The sequence below is a fragment of the Gloeophyllum trabeum genome (assembly GCF_000344685.1).
Source record: "Gloeophyllum trabeum ATCC 11539 unplaced genomic scaffold GLOTRscaffold_00013, whole genome shotgun sequence".
Classification (NCBI taxonomy): domain Eukaryota; kingdom Fungi; phylum Basidiomycota; class Agaricomycetes; order Gloeophyllales; family Gloeophyllaceae; genus Gloeophyllum; species Gloeophyllum trabeum.
In genome coordinates this window covers 380,802-407,111 of record NW_006920422.1, presented here as the reverse complement: position 1 = coordinate 407,111, position 26,310 = coordinate 380,802, and the positions used below count along the sequence as shown (strand labels likewise).

Here is a 26,310-nt window from a genome sequence, read left to right as displayed (position 1 = left end):
CCTCAACGTTCAACTGCCAGGCGTACCATGATCCTCCCGCGCCCCCCGTAACATGCCATACGAGGACAGACAGGAGTGATACCCCTCGTAACGGCGCCAGAAGCTCCGTTCAACGGTTAACATTTAATCCGCAAGGCTCTGCGAGTTTCAAAATAGACATGATGGGCAAGGTAAGCCACCCAGGACGCCGGGGATGACGCTGACGCCCATAATACAACAGACCGCTGCGAGACAGGTGAGCTCATACTGTCTGTTGCTATCAATGTGTCATGTTCGATGGCGTCGTGTACGGTTGACCATCTGGGCCAGGTCAAATTCAAAAGTCGCCTCACAACTTGGAGGCTGCCTTGGGTTCGATCAGGACCCCGGCATATGGGTACTGATGTTTGATCCTAAGTGCCCGATTTTCGGCCCTTATGGCCTCACACATTTGGACCGGATATGTCCGCCTCTAGGATCCGGTCAGCACAAATTGGGCTGCTTATGTCCGCATAAGTGACCTATGCTCGGGCGCCGGTGTGTCCGCCAAACGGATCCAACCTCGAAACCGGCACACGCCCAACGCTGCAACGAGTAGATCGTGACATGATTACTCTGGGATATTGTATTTCAGTCTTCCTAAGATCCACCACTGTTTCCAAAGCTTGCATTTCATTCACCGTTGCTGAGGATATACCTGGATATACACGAGACGAGCTGACAGTTGACTGAGAAGCATAAGAGACACCACTCAACCTAGTACAAGGACTACTGGGTGTGACACTTCGACGACTTGGTATGTCCGCCAGGTGATCGGACACCAAGACCGGCAAGGCCCTTGTGTCCGCCGTGATATACCGGACATGGACCGAAATTTTGGGCTTTATGTCTGCCTAAATATCCGACATAGGGCCTCAAAATTGGCCGTTTATGTCCGCACTAGGATCAAACATATATACCAGTATGCCGGGGTCCTGTTCGATCCTCCGCGTTGACAGCTTTCGGCCAATCCCGAAACAGTCTCTGAAGGGGGTTGAATACATCTATCAATATTATGTACGTAGCGCGGCACTGAATTTTACAGTCAGTAGTGACTGTTCGATAATCAATAAGGTTCGGGACCACTACTCCGAGAGGATGCGAATCCCCAGCCCACATATTTCGGGGAGCGACGGGCGGAAAGACTTATCGGTGCCGTTTAGTGCACATTAGTACTAACCGTATATACGTATCCTTTAATGCTTCACAACCGTTTACACTTCGCGCTGCACAGTCCACCTGCCGATACTGATATATGATATCCCGCAAGTGGCTGTGGCTGCTTGATGTAGCTCCCCGCCTGTGTTCTTCTCTTGGAGGTCACTAGCCCTAGCACGGGTACTCCAGTATCTCTTTATAGAACGCCCCCAATATTATACTACAAAAGCCCAGTGCGCGACATACCCATACACAAGACTGCAGCTGACCGTTTGTTTGGTGGAGCGGAGCTTCAAATATCGGCAACTCCCGTCGCATGTTCTCAGCAACAAATCTCTTACGACAAGCATAGGCTCATATCGTGTAGAGATTTTGCGTCACACTTCTTCAGGAGCGTCCGGATGAAGCCTTGTCAAGACGTAGTACATTTTTACTGTAGCCCCCTCAGTATCCCTCGTCCGCTGAGTGGATTGCGACAATTCAAACTCCGCCCAATATCCCCATCCACCCCACGGGGGATCGAACACAGCAGTCGCAATGTGAGTCAGTGACTTTTAAATTTGACCTGACCCAGATGGTCAACCGTAGTCGTGCTCTACGTACATACCCTATGTTAAGACAGAGCTATCACATTCTGACAGTCCCGATGCCAAGGGTGCCGACGCCATTGCGCAGACCGTCCTTATTTTTAGCAAATGCACAGGTGTTCACTTTCAGCTCCATTTTGAAACGCCTATTTTTGTTGTGGCGGGCGTCCCTTGATCGAATTTCTGACCATACTCTCCATGTGAAGTCCGTGCGCGATGATTAGACTAATAGGCGCCAGCCCGATGCGTGGCAGCCAATTAGTAGGAATGAATGTATCTCTACACAGATAAGACGGAGAAATCAAAGCAAAGAGAAAGCGACTAGCAACGACGTGTACAGAGTAATCAGAATCGGACTAGACCAAATACCAAGAGGATTTCGGAAAATCCATGGCGAAATACTCGGGTGCTAGGGGGAGGTCAATGTTGGCTATGTAGCCAGAACATTACAACCGCTTCAGCAGCTCGCTAGCAGACGCCGACGACTCCCCGGCCAGCGAATTGCGGCGTCCGCTGTCCGCCTCGGGCCCTGCGCCGTTGGAGGTGGAGGCACGAGATAATCCGCTCATCTCAGCTTTCTTCCGCCGGCCGAAAGACATGCCCCAGCTGTTCGCCAGGTTCGCAAGCGTGCTGCTGGCAGACACGCCCACCCCAGCCCCGCCACTCGGTTTCGAAGCGGTGCTGCCGACAGAATCCGCCGTCGTGGTCGTCGATAGCGGGGATGTCCTCGGAACGTGATACGAGCTCGTGCGCCGCCGGTACGTTAGCATATTCGACATCCCGTCCGATGGCGAGCCTTCCGGCGAAGGCACGGCCGAGTCCCCCGGCGACGTGGATGACCCATCGTCGTTTATTACCACGGGAGAAGAAACGAGCGGTTGACCCGACAGTGCCGTGGTAGGCGCGGCCTTTGCGGTAGCCGGTGACCCAGGAGGCCCACTTCCCAGCGGAGGTATCCGTCCGCCGGAAAACCGAGACGAGATAGATACCCGCGAGGCTCTGGAAGTAGAACGCAGGGGCGACTGCCGGCTGGGTGTAGGCACCGCAGGAGCCGGACTCGCTTGCGACGACGAGGAGGACGGACCTGCGACCGGAGGGGATGGAACAGCCGGTGAAGGCGTCTGGTCCCTTGAGGCTGGGATCGTCTCAAGAGCATCAACCGGCGCCTGTGCGAGAAGCCGTGAGAGCGACGATGGGCCAGCGGTGGGGGATGATTGAGTGCGATTGCGCGTCGGAAATAGGTGGGAATTCGGAGGACGTGTGGCTTCGAAAGACTCCTCAACTTCTGCGACGGGAGGTACCGAAGGTAGAGGCTCGCTCTGAGGTGGTGGTGGCGCTTCGGCCGAAGCTGCCTTCTTTGCTGACACTTTCTTCTTCGAGGGTGGACTCGGCTGCGTCCAATCTTCGACTTCGAGGGTGTAATATTTCACACCATCTCCCAGGCCATAAGGATTGCTGTTAGGATCCTGTGAGAGGAATGTTAGCAAGCAATAATGAAAAGAAGCAGCTGTCCGGGCTCACTCTATGATCGACAACATGCTCCGAAATGGAAGTGATACGAGCTACGATCCATTCCCGAGTCTTCAGCTGTTCTGCAAGGTGGCCCGTAGCACTGAGGAAATAGTGCGGGAAGGATACTAGTATGACAGAAAATGGAACGACCTGAGGAAAGCATTCTTTTGGTAGACTTTACACACGCACCGTTAAACGCGGCCCAAGGCTTCGAAACGGAATTACGGGTTGGCAGGAATAATGCTAGGTCCCCCTTAGCGAAGTTGCGGAAGGAGATCTTGCCTTTGGCCCGCTCCCTATATTCCTTACACTGTTTCTGCCACTTACGAATGACAGAACCGGCCTTTGCTATTATCTCCAAGAAATGATCATGGTCGAACTCTCGCAGGTGCTCCAAAGCAGCTGCGGGGTCAGAAGGATCGATCGGGGAAGGCTCATCCACATTCCCGTTGATACCGGGTCTGAACGACTGCGAGAGCGACAAGTCTGCTTGGTTGCCTGACAGTCGAGGGTGGGAAACCATGTTCTGAACTGTGGCTATCGCTTTGACGTGCGAATTCCGGAAAGCGATAGCCACGTCTAGAATCTGGGCTACCAATCGATTGCTCTCCTCGAGTCGGTGTTCGTAGTCCGATTGGGACGTTATTCCGGCTTTAAGATCTTCTCGCAGCAGACTCTCGGCGTGCCGAGCCTCGCGCAGCTGGTGTTCCACACGCTGGAGCTCCTCCCGAAGGCCCATGGCATCAGCGTTGGTCATCTCGTTTCGCGACCACGCCTCCTTGAGCTGTCGCTCAGCGTCTTCGAGGGCGGCGCGTAACTCGGAAAATTGATGCTCCAGAACAGCTCGGTCTCCATCCGCCTCCGCTATGCAATCGCGCATTATCCGATCGTGCTCGGAGGCCTGCGCTTTGAGCAGCCGATCTTTCTCTTTGTTAGCCTGTTCCAAGGCAGTTCGAACATCCTCGCTTTCCTGGCGGGCAGATTGGATTTGCGCCTGGAGATCCTCGCCCCTGGAACGAGCCTCCTCGAGGTTCCGCCACGTCGTGGCCTGATCTTCCAGCAGGGCAGATATTCGGGCCGCGTGCCGAGCTTCCAAAGCCTTCACATCCTCGTACTCCTCGCGCATCTTCGCTAGCTCCTGCCGCAAAACTTCAGCATTCCTGGTCTGTTCCGTGGCATCAGCTAAAGCAGCAGTCAACGCCTGCCGCTGTTGCTCGACCTCCGACAGCAGCTCCGAGTGCCGCTCCTCCAGCACTCTACGAGCGGTAACTTCGCTTTCGACCTGCGCCCGGGCCTGATGGAGGTCGCGTTCGAGGCGGTCAGCACGGTCAGCAGTGACGTCGGCGTCCTGCAAGGCGGCTTTGAGTCGGTCGATCTCTGCAAGGTAGGCGGCGCGTTCTTGCTCGAAACGATGCTCTTGTTCGCTTTTCTCCCGTTGGATAGACTGCAATTGCTCCGCGTAGGCGTGCTCCTCGAGCTCGGAAGCTGTGCAGGTTAGGACCACAACGAGCGACATTTAGGATTGAGGAGGACTGACCACGGCGCCGAGACATCGACAATCTGGAAGACGACAACACTATGGGTGAGTAGAGGTCAGCGGTGCATCGCACCATACGTCCACGTCACTCACGGGAGCGTTCCGCGATACGGTCAAACCCCGCCTCCAGGCTGTCCATCTTGCTGATAAGTCTCTCAAGTCCCAGGCGGGTCTCACGGATGGTAGCTAGCGCTATGTGGTCAGCAGAAGCACGCGCGAATCGGTCGAGCTCGTCCAAGAGTTTCAGATAGTCTATAAACAACGTCGGGTGTTGAGTAAATAGTGGCCACTCTACTCAAAAATGGATAACATTCACCCTCGATGTCGGACCGCTCGAACGAATATGGAGAGTCCGTGCTGCCCTGCGGTTGGAAGTCGATCTGGGGAACCGGGTCATCCAGGCGCGTATCGAACGGCAGCTGGCCTTGTATCTCTCCTTTGTAGATCTGCCTCCGTTTCCTCTCGCTCGCGCTGAAGGTAGCAGTATCAACGGGAGGGTCATGTACTAGAACTAGGAGAGATCCGACGCACGAGAACTTCGCCATGACTTCTAATATGCTCTGAGCACGCTGGAAGAAGAACCTGGCTGGGAAACCCGTAAGCCTTTGCTTACGCGCAGAAAGGTAGCGTCCTATATACGAACCGAATTCCTTTCTCCTGACGATCTCGATGACGGTGGCGCCGTACGCGTAGAGCATGTTGTGCAGCCGTTGAACGTGCGAGAAACTCGTCTTTGCGCGGAAGCTCGCTTGCAGGGACGTCAGCGTTGCGGGCAGCTGTACCAGATCGTTGTTCAGTGTACTGATTCGCCGGAGTGCGCGTATACATGTCGCCGTATGTGTGTTCTGCACGTCGAATGCAGTAAGTGGCGGGAACTCAAGGTGTTCTAGCAGGGCAATTACCTTGAAGCTTGTCAGCGCGACGACCTGGTCGCGCAGTCTAGCGTCTAACTGTCTCAGTTCTGGATTATCATTACGGACCTGTCCACTGGGAGACGTCAAGCGTGAGCCATACCTTGCACAAGGCGCTCCTGATTGGAGGCGGGGCCTGTGAGTGGTTAGGTAGATAGATCTCGGCGTGTCCTACGAATGTGACGTACTCTCGAGTGCAGCTGCCGCATCGGTTATCTTGTCAAAGATGTCTTGAGCGGCACGCGAAGACGATTCTGCATTATCTAGGAGGCTGTGGTGGAGCTAGGTATACCAAACAACGGAATGCACGATTTATAGTCACCTCATGTCGGTCACAAACGCCCTGACGTCGTCCGCCCCTTGCTGCAACCTGGTCATCGCAGCCTGTGCTTGCTCGAACCGGCTCTGCAGGTCCTCTGTGCCCAAAGTCTATATAGCACGCAACGCGGAATACTCAGACCTACCATGGGTGCGCCTGCACGTCTCCGCCACCTGCTGCATCTTCTTACTCGCAACATAGTCTCCCAAAGTCCTCCTTCTCTCGCCGGACTCAATCGCCCTTCGCACCCCGGGGGAGAGAAACTCCACGTGCACTTGCACACGGCTCACCATGTCCAGGTCAGCGTCTATCCCTGACAAGAGAGAAGCCTGTTTGTCCAGCTCCTGCCGCGCCCCGACCGCAATGCTGTCAAACGCCTCTGCAATGGCAAGCACATTCAGGTCTAGGCTGTCAGAGGCTATTCGCAGTGCTTCATGTTGGTACCGGAGTGTCGATAGCGTGTGGGTTACCTCATCGCGGTGATCCTGAGCTATCCGCACGCAGGATGTGGCAAGTTCAGTATAACGGACGGGGGGCGTTGCAGCTATCGCGTCTGGGAGAGTTAGTAAACCCCAAAGTTTCCGAGTCCTGACATCGAGAAGCCTCACCTTCTAAAGGAGCCTGCAGAGAAGGCTCTACCCTCAACTCGTTCAGCACTTCGTCCAAGTCCAGATCCAAGTAATACTTGTTGAACACAAATATCGTCTGCAAATTACCTTGGTTAGCGCCAGGCGCTGTGTTTTTGCTCACGGAAGTCATGGCAGGTCGGACAGAGGTCGCGTGCTGCGCTCTTCAACGTGAACGCCTCAAGTACTAAACGCACCTGGTCCTGGGCGCCAGCCAGTTCCCGCAAGTTATCATTCCTTAGTCGCTTTCCGTCGGATAGATATGCCAGGATCGCCTCCTCCTCGACACCTGTCTCCTGATGCAAGAACGATTCCAGGGTTCCGATCCTACCCAAACGTTAGCGACGCGCCTCTGATGCCTGTGCTCCCTGGCGCACCTTTCAATGTCGCGCAACGTTGCGTTCACCTGTATGACCTCGCCATCCTCTGAGCGACATATCTGCAGCATAATACCCAAGGTGTTGGTAGGACGTAAATATCGGGAGGCTCTTGGCCGCCCTCCTGCCAGTATAGCGTCCGAAATAGGAAAGCACAGCGCACGTGCTAATCGAAGCAGCTTAGCCACCGGCAGTCGGCGGTAGATATCTGTCCTTAGAAGTTACTTAGATCATTGTGGCGAGGGCATAACGTCGGTCTCGCGGACTTGTCAACATAAATCTCAGGTTCATACTTGGAGAGACGCGCGCAACGAAGTGGACTGAAGCTAGTGGCAGCTTGATACCCAGGAGGAAACGGTATGCACGGCTATCGGCAGTCATCTAGGACTCAGGAGCGTGTCAGGGACTGACTGTGAAGCCCGCGATTTACAGCCGCAATCAAGTAACCTTTCACTATGGTTGCACCTCTATACACGACCGCATCCGGTCTCCTCTTCCATGCCGGAAAAATCCTGGTCGTAACTGTCGGCCTCCCCGCCCGAGGCAAGACGCACATCTCGCGAGCCCTCGAGCGGTACCTGCGATGGATGGGTGTCAAGACGGTAGTGATATCTCTAGGGGACTACCGTCGGAAGATGATCGGAGGCGCGCAGAAACTCCCGCCTGACTACTTCACCTTGGGTATGCTTGTTCTGCGTGCAACCACAATCCTGTCGCATTGACTGTGCAGTAGGCGAGAAGAGCCCGGAGACCATGGCACTGAGGCAGAAAGTCGCTAGCGGCTGCGAGCAGCTCATCTGGAACTTCTTTGATAGTGGGGGGCAGGTAGTGATCTACGATGCGAATAATGGAACTCGCCAGGCGAGGCAGACCCTCGCGGAGAAGTTCGACAAGGCCGGCATCCACGTTGTCATGATGGGTATGCCTAGTCTGGTTCTGTGCTACGCTAAGAAATTAAATCCCTTCGCTTCAGAGTCGGTGTGTGATAACGTCAAACTCATAGAGCGGAACATCCGTAGTGTAAAGATCTCCTCCCCCGATGTGGGTACATCCATGTCTTTCCATGAGTCTAGCCATAGTGTAACCACGCGAAACAGTACAAAGGCTGGGACCCAGACAAGGCTGTGGAGGACTACTGGGGCCGTATCAGAGATCACGAGAGGTACTACGAACCCGTAGAGGAGACGACCTGGCCCTTCATTCGGATCATAAACGTAGGCATCCATGCTGCCTGTGATATACTCACGAGCTCAAGCTCCGACGCTTATTACAGGTTGGCGAGAAGATTATGGTTAATGTAAGTCCAGCGGCATCGTATCCTGTCCCTTTTTGACCGCCTTTGCATAGGACATCCGTGGCTACCTGCAAGTGAGACACCTGCTCGCCTGAGTAGTCAAACCCACTTACACCCAATTACCAGTCTCGGATCGTCTTCTTCCTCATGAACATCCACAACCGCTACCGCACAATATATTTTGCTCGTGTTAGTCCTATTATGAACCTACGTGGCATCCCGCATCATATATTAACCGCCGCTCTCAAATGACAGTCTGGCCAATCCCTCATCGAGCACTCGTACAAGGCCGACTCGGACCTCTCGCCCAGCGGATGGGACTACGCTGAGCGTTTGAAGGAGTTTGTTATGGACCGACGCAAGAAGTCCCTCGCTGACAAGGGCATGACAACCGGCGACCGTAAGCTCGTGGTGAGCATCCCTCCCTTCACGCTCATGTGTCATCCCACTCAGCACTGAGGGTTTACTCTCCCTCCAACGACGCAGGTCTGGACGTCCTCCCGCCGCCGCTCGCACCACACCGCATGGCCGTTCCTCACCCCGGACGCGGTCAAAGCGAATGTCAAGGTCGTCGAGAAGCAGCAGATGTCCGAGATAAACCCCGGTGTGTGGGACGGGCTCACGCCCGACCAGGTGAAGAAGTACTACCCCGACGAATGGGAGCGCTTCGTCAAGGACCCGTACGCGTACCGTGCGCCCCGCGCTGAGAGCTACCACGATCTCTGCGGTATGCTTTTTCTTCCTCCAGTCCCTTATCCAGGCTTAACATAATGAATCACGTACTCTGCACTTACAGTCCGCCTGGAACCAATACTGATCGAGCTCGAGCGCGAGCAAGAAGACCTCCTCATCATCGGGCACGCCTCCGTCATCCGCTGCCTCCTCGCGTACCTCATTGGCCTCCCCGCATCCGAGATCCCCGCCATCGAGATCGCGCGCGGTGACCTCCTCGAGGTCGTGCCCACCTCCTACGGCGTGCAGAGCCAGGCGTTTCACTTCTGGGACGGCCCCGGGCGGAATCACGGTGACGAGCCCGGCGAGCCGGGGAAGGACGAGAACAATTTCTATGAGAATTACGCAGAGGATACGAAGGGGAAGAGGAAGATTGGGTACGAGAATGCGGTGAACGCCTAGGTACCAAGAATGTAGTTATAAGAATATCTGTATCGACGTTATTTGATGTATCATTTGAGACTGATTACCTTTGTACTGCTATCAACCATCTCAGCAGATCTTCCCACACACAGCAATAGACATCGGGTGCAAAAGACGACAGGATGCTATCACTCGAGAACAGAGCCTTCCGCTGATATAAAAATTCAAAAATCCGTACATGCCCAAAAGTAATGACGAAAGAGGTATCTTCTACATTCTATAATTCATTTTAATACTCTTCTTCATCCGCCTCATCCCCATCCCCGACGCTGCTCATCCTCAGCGCAGAAGGCTCCGCAGCATCTAGATCCCTCTCCAAATCCAGCTCTTCACCACCTTCATCCGCGTCCCCCACAACCACCCTCAGCCTCCGCACCTCCTCCCTTAACCTCGCAATTTCCTCGTCCCTCCTCTCCACCCTCCCCTTCAGCTTCCGGATATAATCATTACCGCACAGCAATAGCTGAAGCTTGCTCACGGCCTTGTTCGGGCCCTCACCCTTCGGCGGCCCGCGCGGGGGCATCGACCCGGGCAGGACGTGCTCCTGGCTGACCGCCTCGCTCGGGATGGGCGGGAGGAGCATCCGCAGGTCGTTGTACGCCGCTTTGATCTGGTCCCTGCGTGCTTGCTCGGCGGCTTTGTGGGATGTTTTGCGGCCCTGGAGGAGGGGCTGTGATGAGGGCGTTGCGGGAGTCATGGTCAGAGAGGAAGATCCTCCGGCTAGTGACGAACATTCAAAATCAATGATATGCCTCAAAACGATTATTTGTGGATACAAGGAAACTCACCTGGTAGTATAGGCTTGAGAATAGGGCTGACGCGCACGGCTGCATCATTCTTCGCATCTTTAGACTTGCCACAAGCTTTTGCCTTCCCAGACGCTTTTTGCTTCGAGGTCCCTTCCGCCTTCGACTGACCAGCACTCGGCGGTGCCAACCCACTGCCCAAGCCCATGTTGCCGATTTTCATAATGCTACCAGGGGTGGCAGGCATAAGATTCGGAGGCGGCGCATTCGCCGACGTACTCGGCCCAGGGGGAGGCGGCGCAGGCGGGGGCATCGACAAGTCCACAGGACTCGGCGTGTCCCCCGGGATATCCGTCACGATACTCCCTCCGCGCCGCCGGCTCCCCGTGAGCAACGGCGTGGAATTTGCACTCTTCGTCCCGCGCGACGTCGACATCCTGCGACTCGGCAGGGGCGCCGTCGGTCGGGTGTCGAGCGGCGACTGCCGCTTCCGCGTCGGCTTCCCCGACGTCTCGTCGCCGCTCGTCGACGCCGCCCGCTTGCTTGGGGCGGCGGCGTACGACTGTGGCGGGCCAGCTTGCGCCGGGAACCACGGGCTCGCGAGCGGCGACATGTCGAAGCCCTCCATGTCGCCGGGTGACGATAGGGGGACCTGTGGTGACATGATGGTGAAGGCGAGGTCGGCCGGGGCAGAGCGGGCGGATGAGGTGTTGTACGGAGGCTGTTGGTGGTGGTGTTGGTGAGGAGGGAATACAGGAGAGGATTCTGGAGGACGGTGCGACGTGCTGGCCTGGGGATGGTGCTGCTCCCGCTGGATGTTGTACTCTGAATGCTGGAATAGCACCATTGGCGAAACGAAGTCTTGGTTAGATTGTGGGCGTAGCTCCGTCGAGGATACTAGCAAACTTCAGGACCTGAAGTTTCGGGAAGGTAAGGAAGCACTCACTGGGTGTTGGAAGTCCATGATAGGCCTGTGGATTATTGGAAAGCTCCAAAGAAGTCGCTGCAGAGTTGAGGGAGCCCTGACCATTGATGAGCTCAAGCTGAGGATATCTATGAGTACCTTGCTATAATGAGAAGACATAAAGTGCAGAAACGCAGATTCCTCCGGCCATACGATCGCCCAGAGTCTTTATCACAAGACCCTGACAGGGCTCCGGGCGTCAAACTGTTCGCGGTACCTCGCTCGGGAACTCTACTATCACTCTTGCTCAAAACCTGAGTCCCACTCACCTGCTGCTGGAAAATCTGCTGCGACAGCTGGTGCAACTGCTGCAGCTTCATCAAGCGCAACTGCTCTGCCAAATTCATCTGGCCGCTTTGACTTTGGTTCTGGCTCCCTGCATGGCCCTGCCCGCCCTCCATCCCCTGCATCCCCATCCCGTCCCCGCCAAACATATTCGTGTTCTGGAAAGACGAAGGAGGCATAGGCATGGGCACAGGCATGATCATGCCCGGGCTGAAGACATTTTGGGGGGCGTTGGCACCGTCCGAGGGTGGCGGTTCCGAGCCAAAGAATGACGAGAGCTGGTCATGAGTAGCCCGGTCCATTCATAGAAACCCAGCGAAGAAGAACGCGAAAGAGCGTAACGCTGTCCCAGCCGGTAATTTCGCGAGAGCGGGCAGGTTAGAACCGCGTTCATAACACCCATTAGAAGCCAGTCCTCCTATACTCGGCTAGCCGTGCCGGAACCGGTATAGCCGTCGGCGCTCCCCCCCGCATGCACGTTCGAAATAGCTCGAGCGAATATTGGCTGCAGCGGGCTGCACTAGAGAAAATTGATAGATATTCTGTCTGATAGCCTATATAGATACAGTATATCCCAGAGATCCAGGCAGCAACTATCAACCGGGTCCGATGCGAGAAGTAAATCCAGAAAAGACTTGGTCAGCGTCATGTCATGCTGCCTCCGACGAGCCAGCGCGGTAGGCGTCCATCTCCTTGTCGAGATCCGCTGCAGTCTTGGGTGCTGGCCGCTTATTTACGCGTCTGGCACCCTTCTTCACCCGACGCCGGGGTTGAGCCATCACTGCACGGGTTGCATTGTTCACGGTAGCCGCTACGGCTCGTGGTCGTCTATGAAGGGTCATTAGCCAAAGGCACAGGGAAAGGTAATGAATGGGACTGACGGTGCAGTAGGTACCGGAGCTGATGATTTGCCAGTGCCGGTCGGGACTTTGACACCCAGGCGCTGGAGGAGTGAAGGGAGCTGCGGGGCAGCGGCGGATGGAGTTTGAGCTGATGGCACCTCATCCGTGACGATCTCGATCTTAATAGGACGTCCTTGATATCGTTGTCAGATAATCATGAGACGGAATCAGGCCACACAATCTCCGGACGGGGCACAGCTACTCACTGCCATCCACGACTTTATCATTGTACTTCTCCCTTGCCACAGCGGCATCGCCCGCGCGCTGGAATGCTACGACCGCCATACCCTTCGAGCGGCCCTGCGAGTTGTAGACGAGCAGCACCTCCCGCAGCGGGCCCACGGTCTTCTGGAACAGCTCCTACACAAACAGACATTCAGCCCAGCGCACAGTCAGACATACCAGTGCACCCAAACCTCCACCTCCCTCTCGCTCACGTCCGGGGGCAGGTTGCTGATGAGGATCTTGCTCCCTGCCGGGGGCGCCACCTTCGGTCCTGACGGGACGCGCTGGCCGTTAGCTCGCCATGCTGGAGGGACGTGGTTTGCGGGGTTGCCGAGCACGCGCGCTTTGGGCCCGTGATAGTTGTTGAATCGGGGTGCGACTGGGCGGAATGGGGCATGCATACTTGACAGAGTCAGGAATCAGACGCTGGCAGGTAGTGATGGGGTATGGAAAGGTAGTCGATAGCAAGTTCACAGCAGACAGGCAGTACGATGCAGGAAAGCGGCCCTTTACTATTCCATGTGAGTGTCTTATAGCGATGTCCGAGACTGTAGCATACAAAGGAAATCTAAGCAGAGAATAGAGCTGTGGTCAGTGATGGTCAAAGCAAGGAACGGCGGTGAGACAAGCGCCCGTTCCCGATGAGACCCTCTCGCGGAATGACCTCTTCGTAACCCTCGAGCCACGGTTTCGCATGATGCTAAGACCAACAAACGGGCTCAAAAGTCACAGACTCAGGCCAGGATGTTCCCTGCGGGCCACTGCACGAAGGAGAGGCAGGGTCAAGGCAGGGTACTGGTCGCTACCGGCAAGTGTCTTATACCAGTACACTCGATAGGATGGACGATTCAGATGGCACTTGCCTTCAGAACGGGTGGCTAAGGCAGTCAGACTGAATGTATTCTCCTCGTACTGTCTCAATCAGAGGCCCGCCATGACCATATAAACAAGATACACCATAGCGTTACGGTTACGGTGCTGAAGGCATTAACACTGGCTGAGTAGTGCTTCGGCCACTTATTACCTGAGGCACTGTCTGTGAGTGCATTGAGCACTCGCCTGCGAGTGTCTTGGCCACTGACTTGAGTGGCTAGGACACTCATCTGTGAATGTCTTGAGCTCTCATCTGTACGTGTATTCCCCAAGTATTTCCTAAGGCATTCGCTACAAGTGTCGTACCAGGCCATATAAGTGCCTTCGGTACTCACCGACGTGCCTATACTGACCGCAATGCGGCATTCAGTATTGTCATCTCGACTTCCTGGATTCTTCAGGACGCACGCAGAGTAAGTTTTAGATGGGCGTCGGACAGCTTCGATCACTAACGATTGACCAAGATTTACGTCGCAGAGAGTGCAGCTGATTTGCGGGCCGAAGCTCCGACGTTCCGTACCTCGATAACACCGGTCTGGAACAAGGAAGTTATGTTTTTTCTGCCATTCGCAGCAACTCAATCGACGCCGCCCATTCGCCGGACGTACAGTTTGGGGCTGCCCCACCCGCGATGATCTACTGTTTACGTCGACGTCGATATCAAATGAAATGAAGTTCAACTTCTCAACTCAAACTTACCATACATAAAAGGGGCCTGCGGAAGCCAGTGCCCGTGAACCCGCACCATGTCTTCCTCGTTCAGGCTGTCCTCGTTCTCGACTGCTACAGAGCAAGACCCGCGCTCGGACATCGTCCGCGTCCTGCGCTCCGAGCACCGGGGCCGCGAGCATGGCGGGCCAGACGACTCTGCGCTCGACACCGGCTCCGTGGACGGCGTCTCCATCGATCTTCCCGGCCTGGTCTCAGAGCGCAGGCGATCGTCCCGCCTTAGCATCCGCCCCACCGCCGTGACGAACGACCTCCCCGACAAAACAGATGCGTCTGGTCTCGGCGTACCCTACGCAGCTGAGCGCGCCCGGCGCCGCTCGGACGTCGCAAGGGTGCAGACCATCGACGAAGCACCCGCGAAGGCGAAGGATGCCGACCTGGGCACCGACATCCCTATGTACGACCTCACACCCGTACCTTCGGTGCTCACGCCGTCCGTACGGAGCGCAGGGGAAGTAGAGTACTCGCGCAAGTATGTGCGGAATGGGTGGATCCACTTTGCCGCCCTGTGCTGGTGTTTCTTCCTGCAAGGGTGGAATGACGGCACGACTGGTCCTCTGATCCCTGCGATCCAGGAGCACTATCATGTACGTTTCTCCGAAGTTTTTGAAGTTTTTCCCGGTGATCGGACTGAACTCCTTGCAGGTTGGATTCGCTGTTGTGTCCTTGATATTCGTCACGAACTGTATCGTAAGTGTTTATGTTGATCAGAACAAAGCTTTCGACGCGTCTGAAGTCTGGCGGCAGGGCTACCTCAGCGGGGCTTTCGCGAACGTCATCTTGAATGACAAGTTAGGATTTGGCAAGGTATGTCCGTCTCAGCTGAACTGTTCAATCATGACTAAATGAAACGGCCAGGTTGTAGTCTTGGGTACGCCCTCTCCTTCCCCCCCGTGGTGCTGCTCTTCACCCATTCATCGAAGGCTCTGTCTGCCAAATCGTAACCTACGCCATTCAGGCCCCCGCGCCGCCCTTCCCCGTCCTCGTTTGCGCCTACGCCATTGCAGGCTTCGGCATTTCCCTGCAGGTACGTAGAGGTCTCGCACCAGCCAACCCAGGACTGAGTGTTTGAAGTGTCATGTAGAACGCGCAAGCGAACGGATTTGTCGGTAGCCTCAAGGACCACGTCGCGGCGAAGTTGTGCATCCTCCACGGATCATACGGTGCGTGGTGTCTCTAGCCGGTATGAGGTACAGATTGGTAACGACGCGGCGTGGTGTAGGAGTGGGTGCGTTCGCGGCTCCACTTGTTGCTACCCATTTTTCGCAAACAAGACACTGGTCCTTCCACTTCCTGATCTCGATCGGCATCGCGCTCACCAACACCATCGTGCTCACGAGTGTCTTCCGGCTGAAGACGCAAGATGGTCTGTTGATCCTTGCTACAGTAGGTAGTTGAAGTTCGAGCTGACTGGATACTATCACGATGCAGAGGTGATGGCAGAAGCGGGCCATGGTCCCGGTGAAGTCGGCGGGTCGGCGCAGAGCAACCTGTACCGCGAGATCCTGGGTCTGAAGGCTTTGCACTTTATGGCGATCTTTTCGCTCATCTATGTCGGCGTGGAGGTCACCCTCGGAGGTTTGCGTGATTCTCACCTAGTCTCCACGATAATCGTGACTGAATGTGTGGTGGCTCTAGGATGGATCGTGACGTATATCATCCAGAAGAGACATGGCGGGCCGAGTTCAGGGTATATCTCGTCTGGGTTCTTCGGAGGTGCGTTACAATACTATACTAATAGAGTAGGGGGATGCAGTATTGACGGTCTTTTCCAGGCCTCACCGTTGGACGCATCGCGCTCATTTGGATTAATCGCAAGGTAGGAATGTTCCAGAGGGCCTCACCCGCACGTACTCAATATTTCTAGGTCGGCGAACGGCGCATCATATTTATCTACGCGGCCCTCGCCATCGGGTACGCACGCGTCTCTCGCCCTCCTCTGCTCTCCACTAATGCTCTGCGCAGGCTCGAAGTGACCATCTGGCTCGTCCCGAACCTCTACGAAAACGCCGTCGCGGTGTCCTTCATTGGCCTCCTGCTCGGACCCATGTACCCGATACTCGTCGACCACGCGACCAAGATCCTCCCGCGGTGGCTGCTCACCGGGTGCGTTGGCTGGATCGCGGGCTTCGGTCAGGCTGGCTCGGCGGTGTTGCCTTTCATTACGGGCGTGCTGTCGGCGAAGTATGGAATCGGGTCACTGCAGCCTTTGTGAGTGGACGTTTTCTTGCTTGCGTGTGGAGGCCGGGGCTGATTGGTGGGTGAACAGTATGGTGGCAATGATGGCGACCATGATCGGGCTCTGGGCGGTCGTGCCCAAGGCGCAGCGGAGGGTGGATTGAGCTTGCACAACGGTTAGAGGTCATTATGAGTGTGGGGGGCTGTTGTTCTCAAAGCAGAGCGTCGGGTGGGTTTCAATCCATGGGTTATCGGGTGGCAATAACTATAGATTTTCGTTCACGATGGATACGATTGGTCATGTCAGGGTGCGTACTGTAGATTTAGAATAGGTAGAACTGCTGTTAGATTATTGAATGGATTGTTCACGATGACCACTAGATATTATCCTGAATTTCCAGTCCCTGGCAAATGGCCAGTTATCCGCGGGGTCCGAGGAGACGCCTGACAGCGAAGGTTACACATTGTACATTTTATCCGGCCATACGTATACATACATGGGTTGTCGTCTACTTTTGCTTATTCACTATGTAAGAGCCACTGTTGATATTCAGGCCGAGCTTCCTCCAATTACGACTCCGCAAGGCCAAGTTATACAGGTGAAACAGTGGTACAGCGTCCGTGCTCGTCAGAAGCCGGAGTTCGGGGAGGTTCTCATAGACAACTCTCATGATGAGTACGTTCAAGACATCCACAGCGTAACCTCCAAAGCGATTGCGGTCTTTGAAGAACCAAAATCTCAGCGCGTATACCGGGACCATGTAGTGGTACTCCCATCCGACTACGCCGGTAACCTTTGAGTAATCTGACGAGTCAACCAGGATGACGTCTGGACGAAACTCGGGGTGCTCAATGGCAAAGTTGCGTATCGCCCTCAGATGGTCGCTGGCCAGGATGGGCGCGGTCCGGATCCGGGAGACGACGGCACCCACATCGGCGCGCTCGTGGGGTGCGACGGGCGTCCACACGCCATCGATCTTGCGGCGAACAGTCGCTGTCTGCACGAGAAAGTCCATGTCCCCAATGCTGCTCCATCGACCGGTTCCGCGCTCGGGAAGGCTTTCGAGGGGAAGGAGGCCGCCTTTGCTACTGTCGTAATCGCAGGCCCATCTGATCCCGTCATTGCGCCATCTCTTTGAAAGCAGGGTTGCCCAGATCTCGCCGATGCGGATGCATACTTTTCGCTTTTCTTCGCTCGTCATGTTTACCCAGACCTCGGGGAGGGGACGGCCGGGAATCTGGGTGGGAATCGGCGGCGCTGTCAGAGGTAGAGGTAGAGGCGTTGAAAGATGCTCACGTGAGACCGGACCATCCACTCGGCACCCACCGCTGCGTCGTGGCGGTACATAATAGCCTCCGGAACTGGTATGCGGAAGCACTCGTCGATATACTTTAGGAGTTCATACTGGAGACCAGAGGGTTAGATATTTTGATGCACTCTCATGTCCAAGGGAGCACCGACCTGGTTCTTCAACCTTTCTTTCTCGCTCCTGGTTAACTTCTCATCAATGTGCAATGCGCACGGTCGCACTGTGAGCATGTAGGGACGACTGTCCACGAGAAACATTGCCTTCTAAGAGCACCCAGTGAGTCTAGTATCTGATAAGCGTCGGGAGGCTTTACCTTCTCGCATACCTCGTCTGGGTAAAATGGGACCTTGATCAAAGCCGCGATGCGAAGTCGATGAAATGTCCTTACCGTTAAATTCGAAAGGACCTATGGTACCAGGCGGTACCTTGAAATGCTCGGAGATGGAAGCAATGATAGCTTGCTCGTTCAGCATGGCGAGACGATGTGCAGACAGCCTGAGGTATTTACACAGGCCGATTTTCGATGATATGTAGTAGCTCGCCTAGTTGATGGTCGAAGTCACCACAAGACGTGCCACACTGCGCGTCGCCTAGGGCGCTGAGTCTCACGGCCTGCATTTCAACAGATTCATGAAGTCACGTTATGCAGATGAGCCACCAGAACAACAAAGGAATAAGAAAGGAATGCACGTAGGAGCCGTATGCTTTTAGACTTGAGAGAGCAGCAGCCTTCTGACATCGCAGTGCTCGACTGTCTATGGGACGAAAGAACTTATTTCATGATTCAGCCAGCGACATCAAGCAGTAAGCAATGATTGCCTGCCCATTCCTTCCGCGACCAGGTAGAACTGCGGTCCTTGTAGCGGGGAAGGGCACTCGATGATCACGCCCTTCGGAAACGCACGGATGTCCTCGCTGAGATGGCAGAATGACGCGGAACAATGACAGCTTGCTCAGGGTCACTAACAAATTGGAAAATCATGACCAAAAGGCGCGAGGAAGGACAAAGGACGCACGATGAATGAGCCCGGACTCGGAGCCCAAGCTTCATCACTGTAGAACCCCACCTAACTACACAGACTAACAGCTTGAGTACGACAACATAAGATCTTGGACTCATACTTCCTGGTGTGTTTCATCAATCATCGATCGCAAAAAAGAGCATGTATAATCTCGAGGTACCGGTGAAGTAACTTGAAGTTCGGAGGAACCAGACCGGACCTTCGGAAATTGCCGCCTGTGTCCTGCCACAGTGCCAATAACAGTAGTTGCTAAGTGCTGCATTTGACGTTGAATCGTTCAACATATATCTGATATAACTAGGCTACTGCTCTATGATATTGAGCAAGATTTAACAACTCAGTTATCAATCGGGCTACAAACCGACAAACTTTGAAGGGGATTCAGTGTGGCATGTACGAGTACGCGATACCACAGATAATCACGTTCAATAGCTAATTGGCTGATGTGTGAAGCATGCCCAGGAGCAGGATTTGGGGAGCTTCGACCTCCACGAAAAAAGCCGAGTAACTACTCTTATTGATACAATTTAAATCCTCCGGAAGCGACTACGGGTTAGGCGCGTCCAAGTATTGAGCCAGAGCAGCGCAGCCTCAGTGGGATAACGGTAATATGAGTATAAATACAAAACGTACATCTTCACCCCTCGAGGGGCATACGCAAGTCATGCCAATCGTGACTGTGCAGAGCCAGGTGGTACAGGTGGTGCAGCTGCCTATGTGGCTTTGAGCCTAGAAGAAGACCCAGATCAGGCACCCGCAGAGCGGTCGCAGCCAGAATGAAGTCATTGAGCCTCTCGGCGGGTCCAAAATCTGGACGATCAAAGAAATCGAAGTCCATAGCAAACACGGGGACGACTCGAGCACAGTCCCAGGACAGCACGCCCGTAATAGCATCTGGCTGGTCCGGTTTCACGAGGACGTTGTCGGGGTGAAGATCGACATGCTCCAGGGCGAAGCAGCGGAGTGGAGCATAGCGTTTGTCTCTCAAGGCCTCGCATGTCCTGATACGCGACATGACAGCGCCGACTTGGGCTCGCTGCGTGCCAGATAACCGTGCGCAGTGACCATAGCAAGGAAGCTTCCTCATTGCTATCGCAATCAGCCATTCTTTAGCGTCTTCGTATTGCCCAATCCTGTTCAAGCCAGACTGGGAAACTTCTAGTGATCCAAGGCCGACCTTGCATTCTTCATTGATAGTCCAGATACGACCAATCCTCTGAAATTTGCGGGATAACAGGGCAGCCCTGAGCTTTCCTATGCTCACGCATACCGCGGATCGCTGAGCGCCGTCCAAATAATTCCAAACTTCGCTGAGGCGGGATCCTGGAATCTAGAGTCACTGAGCATCGACTATATTGCTAAGAAAAGGAGATCTTCCTTACATTTCCTCGTACTATCCATTCCGCGTGTACACCATCGGATATGCCGTCGCCGTACTCGACGGCCCTTGGGACGGGGATACGATAATTCTTAGCGACTTCTCGTAGGGTCGAGAACTACATAGGGTACAGGGGTCATTGTTTGAGAGCATGAAGATTTCGCGTCTTCCTACCTCGCTAAGCATGGAATATCCGCCGGCGACATCAAGGAGCATAGAGACAGTGTTGCTAGAGACGTGAGGCCTGATGGTGACATAATATTTCTTTCTCGGGTTCTTGCAGCAGATGAGGGCTTCCTGTCATACAAACATAAGTTGAACCACGAGGCTTGGAATAGAACTATATAGATTCTTACCCAGTCACCACTGCTATTTCCTGCCACTAGATAAGTAATCAACGAAGACCTTCTACAGGCATAACATATGCACATACCAAGACTCTTGAGTTCAGCTATTCCGAGGATCATATCGGGAATGGAGGTGCTGATGACTTTCTTCAGCGCCGCACGATCGACGGCAGGCGTGTGGCGAATAGGACCACATGAGTCGCGGCGAGCGAAATACGGAACATTATCGCTCGAAGCCCTGGAGAGCTCCGCGCGGCAATCGCGGAGCCCGTTGGGGGAGTACTCTGTCACCTCCTTGGATTTGAGCGGCCATACAGTCGCTAAGCATCCATTGCCCAGCTCAGTGTGGATATGGTCGGACCAATACCACTGTTCCTGCATCTTCCATGCAGTCGTGGGGCGGTCTGTGATAGCTGAGAAGGAAATTCACTCAATAAAGTTGTACAAGTTACCGAGTATCTTTAAGCGGTACTCAGTAGTATGGTCCGGCAGTTCGGTGACGTGCGAGAGGTGCTGCGATTCCGGATCGGAAACAAAGGGAGAAAGGCGCAGTAAGTGCCAAGGTCACACCGGGAAGCATGCTTTCTTAAGTTGTTGCATGCAAGTAAAATGAAAGACCTCGACAGAGTATTAGCAGCCGAGAAAACAAGTGCTTTTCGGGTAACGGTGAAACACTTGTTATGAATCTGCCTCTCCGAGATAGCCTAGGAACAAGTTTGAGCTCGAACAAGGCATCTGAGAGTAAAATTACTTTCCTGCTACAGTACCAGTCTGTGTACATACCCCAAGGCGCCTTGTGTAACCCAATGCATCAGTTCGCGACAAAATTGGAGCATTTCCTTGGCGTCCTGCTTAGCACCGGATGCGTCTATATAGTACTTCCTGGATGACTACTCCAAAATGAATGGAGGGAAAAACACACAGAGCACGAGGGATTGTGCAGTATATATTTTATCCAGTACTGAAGCATACCAAGGTACAGTCTAAGATGTGGCAAGCTCACCTTGTGAAGTCCACGGCAAATTCCGTGAAGTCATAATTGATTGCTCGTCGAGGGTGCTTCCGACCAGCTTTCGACCGACTGTCGACAGCGTATACTTTTCAAGACAGTCCACAATGGTACCATGTCGCTTCTCAAACTCTGGCCCGCTATCGCATCGACGTTATCGTCAACCGTCATCCAGTCACTACGTGCCAGTGCTCAACTTGATGACTGGGGAGGCCAAGCGTCTTCTGAAGTCTGAACCCGCATTGGCCCCAAGTTGGCCTGAAAATGAGGGATATGTATCATATTCGCGACTGATGGCCTTCGTTTCATTCGAACTCCCATGGCTGCAGCACATACCTTCGAAGATATATTCGTGTTCTAACTGGTAGGCTGGGTCCACCTGGACATGGCTTCGATGATGACTGCCTGTGGGCTCGACTTCGAGACCATGTCATGCAAACGTATCCAATTTGGTACGCCGACTTCTTGCCTTGAACCCGTATGGCTTACGTCCTGCGACGTGCTCCAAGGAAATGAGGCGTAGAGTATGAGGTTGGCGACAATGATAGTGTCCAGTTCGAATGCCTTAATCCTTCGCCCCTATGGACGGGGATGCTCCGCGAGCTGTATCTGTACTTGGAAAGGTAAGCGTACCCTCTGCCAGTGCTACAGGTGAACGTCGACTCGGTCTTGCCTCCCTGCAATGTAAGTGTTGGGTGTGCCTATTCATTACGACCCCTCGGACTGTAAAAGATCCATAGGGAAATTTGTCTATTCCAGCAAGTAATGTACTGCCAGCATATGCGAAGTGGACGACTCGAAACGTCCCGACCTTGAAGTCACGGTATCTTCACCTGCTTCACAGTGACAATGTGACAGGAGCGCGGTCACGTGGGCGTTACCCGCGTGTGGCTTCACGTCTCCTCTCCTTCACTTCAACTTGGACCTACTCGTCGCAGTATCCAACATTTCTGGCGCTCTTTCGAACATTGCCTCGTTAGCAATGCGTACCCCCCTCGGCCTCGGTCTAGCCGATCAGACGAACCTTGCTATCTTCACACCGTGGTTTGTTAAATACAGGATTCCTGTCACTGTCCTGCCTGTCGTTCCTCCTCGTCGCAGGCAGATCAAGCGCCGGCAGGGAGAGTCTCGAACTGACTTCAAGTACCGTTTCCGCGCTTCTATCCGGAAAATCATTACCCAGTCGCTGCTCAACGCGCGCTGGAGGGACTGGCAATACCGCAACTCCATCCTGGATTCTCAAGTCGCTGCTGTTCCCCACGTCCGTCGCATCTGTCTTGGAGAACATCTGGAGGACTACGACGGCTCTGGCCGCGCCATACCCAGCAAAGGGAAACGTCGGCGTGATGGCTATGACGCGAAGGCTTACCGGTACGGCATCGACGACGGTCGTCCGGATCTCGTCAAGCGCTGCAGGGTTTCCCGTTCTGAACACCGGATGTCGCTCATGGATATTGATGGCCTCTTTCTGTTGGACCACGCCGCAAGGGACGAGCATGAAGGCAAACAGGTCGGTGTGGCGGATGTTGGGTGTGTTTGCGCGGATGCTCACCGGTTATCCCCAGATCGTCGCCAAGGTCTTCCAGTTTAGTTTCCCAGTCGAGCTGGATGCAACAGTGCCAATGCACGCCTTCGCTCCTCCTAAGCAGACTGTCGACAACCCGTGCTTGGACGTCAGCAGCTCCAAGTCCTTGAATGTTATTCTTGTCGTCCCGGAAGAAGATTCCAGAATGGGTATAGCTACGGCAGACTCTTCGGAGGACGCCGCAACTGTGCCGTCAACTGCTGCTGAGGCTTCCCCTTCGTCTGTTGACACCGCAGTCGACGCTTCTCCGGAGGTCCCGCCTGTTGTTGAACCTGGTATCCCTATGTCTCTGTGCCAGTCCAAGCCACTGAAGTCGATCCTCAAGAACGATCGGGTGACTAACCGGATGACGCCATACGCTAGGAAGCCCAAGGTCACTACTAATGCTGCTGCTGTACATGGATCGCGTATCATGAAGCGAGGCGGCAAGGCCAGAATGTCAGCGCTGACTCTCATCTGGAAGTCACTACCGGAGGAATTGCGCAATCTGGCCTCGGTCGGAGACCTCAGAACCGTTCGCGATCGGATGTTAGGTATCAACACGTGCGACGTCTATGACGGGACGACGACCGTAGATCCTCGTGTCAGGACGAAGAACGGCAACTACAACAGCAAGGCGACTCATGAGCGGCGTGCGGGACTCAGGTCATTTCGTGGCCAAGGTTCAGCGCTGAAGGCGTTTCACGACAATATGATCTCCTACCTTGTGGCCTCTGGGATTTCTGCTGTTTGTCTGATGCATGGACGCGTGCCAATGTCTGCCTATGGGGACCACCATGAATCTGTGGCGACAGAAGCGGTTCCTGCGCCGGTGGTCTACCCGCTCTCTTCCGGCGTCGAAGATAGCCAGCACGTCGCGGAATCCTTTCGAGACGATTCTCAGCAGCATCAGGTGACCCCTATCAACGACTCTGTGCCCGATGTCCTACAGGATGGTAGCGCTGCTGACGCCGGTAACGACGATGCCAATGATGTCTTGCCCGCCAGCGACTCCGGGGACTCGGTCCCCACGACGCCCAAGGCGCGCAAGCGCACCCTTCAGCGCACCCTTTCGGAACAAATCTTCGGCACTGGCTCGGATTCGGACTCGGATTCGGACTTCGAAGACAACAACAACGCTGACCCCCCTGCCGGTGGTTGTGCTCGTGCCGAGGAACGGGAGCAACATGGCCTTCAGTTCGATCGGGGACTAGCTGCCGGCATCGCTCCGTCCCTGGTCCCAGTTGAGGCAGGCAACCTCATTCACGCAGTTCTTCCTGTTGGCTACCATTTCGGTCCCCATGGCGATGCTTCTAATACCACTCCGAATGCCCCGCGTTCCGGGCGCGCCATTGGGAACGAGGCTCCAGACGTTACTAGCGGCGACTGAATCAGGTTATAATGCGACAACGCTCACGGTTTATATGGCTTGGATTATTCATGAGGGACGCCGCGCGCTTCTTAGACATGGCTGGTCAAGACGGAGACTCCCAACGGGTTTCAGTCTTGTTTCCTGTGTATCTATTCTGGATCTGTTAGCTTATCTTTAGATTTGTGGGCCAGTTTCTTTGATCATGTGCATCTGTACTTTCTTCTTTTCGGTGGACTCCCTACACTGTGTCTGGTCCTCGAGTTCTCATGCTTTGTAAGTGGCTGTTAGGTTTGTTGTTCCATGTGCTAAACTGTCCAACAGATACCTTTCTTGCATCTCGAAAAGGTCAGGATCATCCCAATGGGCTATCCCAGCGATACACGGCAAACACGACAATGACGTCGACACTCTTGGGCAACTCTCATGATTAGGACCCCTTATCTCATGAAAGCGACGACATAACTCTATCGACGAAGACATTGGGACCCTCATCATGGATTGGACTCCAATGTACCCCTCCACTCCCAACGACCCCTCACTCCTCATTCTCGCGAATGCAACATTTTATCCAACCTGCAGAAATCCGGTAACTGACAGCTTCGGGAACCGCACGTGCATGCTGGAAGCAATACCGTCGTAGGGTCATTGGTATGGCAGTTGATCCTGACTTCTTGGATAGGGCAGGCTCTGAAGGTGAGGCGATGGGCTGGGCTCCGACGATGCGTCGGATTTGAGGGGCAATGGCGCGTTCAACGCAGGATTCCGGCCGGCTTGAGGGTGCTTCAAGGTCGAATATTAGCGGCTCTGTGCCGACGGTGAGGTACGTGCCACACTCAAATCCTCTTTGGGTGTTATGCTTATTTCGTACTAGATGTGCTATCCTAACTGGCGACTCCTTGGGGTGGGACTGCTTCTTCGGGTATCGTGTGACGGTATGTACTCTCTTCCATGAACTGCATGCATGCATACTCATGTAAATCTCCGCGAGTGCTGGAGGGCGTCAGTTCGACGTCCTCTGGCGCTCGCTATAGCGGAGGAAGTAGCGGATAGCGCCGGCGCCCCTATTTATGGACCATCAAGTCCAGGACAGCATAGGTGAGCAAGTATATTCTATGAACCTTCTCGCGTGGCTTACCCTAGCCTTCGTATTGATAGGCATCTCACCTTGTTATCCTAAAATTCTCTATCCCCTCTCTAGACCGGCGACCGATCCGCTTGAACTTCGCCACCGCCCCTCATGCCTTAAGAAGCCTGTCGTCTTGCTTGAAGGGTTTGTGTTTTCCTGGAGGCGAGAGGACGCTGTCTCCAATCCTCCGGTGTTGTGGTAAGCAGGCGGCTGGTTCTTGTTCTGTCGTTCCGGAGGTGCCTTCAGGTGTCATGGCGTCAGGGCAGCCGCTGCCTATCGACAGATGCTGCTTGCGGTATGCGGGACGTGGAGAGGGAATGTTCGCTCGTGGAGTTATCTTTTGGCTTGACCACTCAAAGTCAAACACTCTTACGTTGGAGTCCATCGTTATCAACCACCCGGATAGCCATTACAAATCCTCGTTGACAATTCGACTATCGGCTATTCGAATGCCTTCGTCTTCGCCTACGTCTTCCATGCGCCCGGGCTCCATCAGGATCATGCCACGGTCACTTCCAGTTTCCGACGTGTCAGCCCTTCGCACCTCGCGTATCCAGAGTGTTTATTACGTTGGTCTCTTCGCGTGGAGTATTTGCGGAAGGAAGATCGTACATCTATCGGCCTCTGCTATTTGCCGTCTGTTCTCGCGGCGGTTTACCATCTCATCGGCGGGTTCTTTCCTCCGAGCAGTCGATGATGTCGTGCGACGGCAGCCAACTTTGCTCCACGGTCATCATCAACGAGGATTGTACTTTGTCCCGGCCGTTGTTGAATTCAGTTCAGGTC

The 26,310-nt window shown here is 54.5% G+C and overlaps 10 protein-coding genes across 10 annotated transcripts; 3 read left to right on the top strand and 7 right to left on the bottom strand.

Annotated features, from left to right (window-relative positions):
* Positions 1–2,737: 2,737 nt before the first annotated feature.
* GLOTRDRAFT_80287 (uncharacterized protein) lies at positions 2,738–4,014 on the bottom strand (the record flags this gene model as incomplete). Its single annotated transcript, XM_007871117.1, has 3 exons — positions 2,738–3,229; positions 3,285–3,400; positions 3,465–4,014. Coding segments are annotated over 3 exons (1,158 nt in total), but the record flags the coding sequence as incomplete, so codon positions are not given.
* A 624-nt stretch (positions 4,015–4,638) lies between these two features.
* On the bottom strand, positions 4,639–5,059 carry GLOTRDRAFT_19198 (uncharacterized protein; the record flags this gene model as incomplete). The annotated part of the gene is made up of 3 exons (XM_007870954.1): positions 4,639–4,760; positions 4,813–4,851; positions 4,906–5,059. Coding segments are annotated over 3 exons (315 nt in total), but the record flags the coding sequence as incomplete, so codon positions are not given.
* Positions 5,060–5,556: 497 nt separating this feature from the next.
* GLOTRDRAFT_80285 (uncharacterized protein) lies at positions 5,557–6,982 on the bottom strand (the record flags this gene model as incomplete). The annotated part of the gene is made up of 8 exons (XM_007871116.1): positions 6,866–6,982; positions 6,651–6,747; positions 6,188–6,595; positions 6,046–6,139; positions 5,912–5,994; positions 5,827–5,859; positions 5,715–5,773; positions 5,557–5,657 (listed from the first exon to the last, which is right to left on the bottom strand). Coding segments are annotated over exons 3-8 (516 nt in total), but the record flags the coding sequence as incomplete, so codon positions are not given.
* A 302-nt stretch (positions 6,983–7,284) lies between these two features.
* On the top strand, positions 7,285–9,449 carry GLOTRDRAFT_64865 (bifunctional 6-phosphofructo-2-kinase/fructose-2,6-bisphosphate 2-phosphatase; the record flags this gene model as incomplete). The annotated part of the gene is made up of 11 exons (XM_007871115.1): positions 7,285–7,402; positions 7,478–7,726; positions 7,779–7,964; positions 8,019–8,086; positions 8,143–8,259; positions 8,319–8,342; positions 8,393–8,413; positions 8,466–8,528; positions 8,595–8,750; positions 8,826–9,066; positions 9,136–9,449. Coding segments are annotated over exons 2-11 (1,416 nt in total), but the record flags the coding sequence as incomplete, so codon positions are not given.
* A 157-nt stretch (positions 9,450–9,606) lies between these two features.
* GLOTRDRAFT_140550 (uncharacterized protein) lies at positions 9,607–11,843 on the bottom strand. The gene is made up of 4 exons (XM_007871114.1): positions 11,474–11,843; positions 11,187–11,283; positions 10,283–11,137; positions 9,607–10,214 (listed from the first exon to the last, which is right to left on the bottom strand). The coding sequence occupies exons 1-4, from the start codon at positions 11,789–11,791 to the stop codon at positions 9,724–9,726; spliced, it is 1,761 nt and encodes a 586-aa protein (XP_007869305.1). The 5' UTR covers positions 11,792–11,843; the 3' UTR covers positions 9,607–9,723.
* A 149-nt stretch (positions 11,844–11,992) lies between these two features.
* GLOTRDRAFT_117602 (uncharacterized protein) lies at positions 11,993–13,237 on the bottom strand. Its single transcript, XM_007871113.1, has 4 exons — positions 12,808–13,237; positions 12,598–12,751; positions 12,371–12,524; positions 11,993–12,317 (listed from the first exon to the last, which is right to left on the bottom strand). The coding sequence occupies exons 1-4, from the start codon at positions 13,015–13,017 to the stop codon at positions 12,140–12,142; spliced, it is 696 nt and encodes a 231-aa protein (XP_007869304.1). The 5' UTR covers positions 13,018–13,237; the 3' UTR covers positions 11,993–12,139.
* Positions 13,238–14,613: 1,376 nt separating this feature from the next.
* GLOTRDRAFT_80279 (MFS general substrate transporter) lies at positions 14,614–16,823 on the top strand (the record flags this gene model as incomplete). Its single annotated transcript, XM_007871112.1, has 13 exons — positions 14,614–14,805; positions 14,864–14,908; positions 14,966–15,025; positions 15,077–15,089; positions 15,142–15,245; positions 15,303–15,381; positions 15,441–15,584; positions 15,650–15,796; positions 15,857–15,934; positions 15,994–16,037; positions 16,086–16,132; positions 16,184–16,429; positions 16,488–16,823. The coding sequence occupies 13 exons, from the start codon at positions 14,614–14,616 to the stop codon at positions 16,558–16,560; spliced, it is 1,272 nt and encodes a 423-aa protein (XP_007869303.1). The 3' UTR covers positions 16,561–16,823.
* Positions 16,824–16,905: 82 nt separating this feature from the next.
* GLOTRDRAFT_140547 (uncharacterized protein) lies at positions 16,906–18,179 on the bottom strand (the record flags this gene model as incomplete). Its single annotated transcript, XM_007871111.1, has 5 exons — positions 16,906–17,634; positions 17,694–17,801; positions 17,859–17,969; positions 18,020–18,036; positions 18,095–18,179. 5 exons carry the CDS (start codon positions 18,177–18,179, stop codon positions 16,906–16,908), a joined length of 1,050 nt encoding a protein of 349 aa, XP_007869302.1.
* A 1,186-nt stretch (positions 18,180–19,365) lies between these two features.
* Positions 19,366–20,834, bottom strand: GLOTRDRAFT_132228 (uncharacterized protein; the record flags this gene model as incomplete). The annotated part of the gene is made up of 5 exons (XM_007871110.1): positions 19,366–20,058; positions 20,111–20,224; positions 20,281–20,403; positions 20,463–20,488; positions 20,540–20,834. 5 exons carry the CDS (start codon positions 20,832–20,834, stop codon positions 19,366–19,368), a joined length of 1,251 nt encoding a protein of 416 aa, XP_007869301.1.
* Positions 20,835–22,444: 1,610 nt separating this feature from the next.
* On the top strand, positions 22,445–24,416 carry GLOTRDRAFT_132227 (uncharacterized protein; the record flags this gene model as incomplete). The annotated part of the gene is made up of 2 exons (XM_007871109.1): positions 22,445–22,972; positions 23,028–24,416. 2 exons carry the CDS (start codon positions 22,445–22,447, stop codon positions 24,414–24,416), a joined length of 1,917 nt encoding a protein of 638 aa, XP_007869300.1.
* Positions 24,417–26,310: the final 1,894 nt, after the last annotated feature.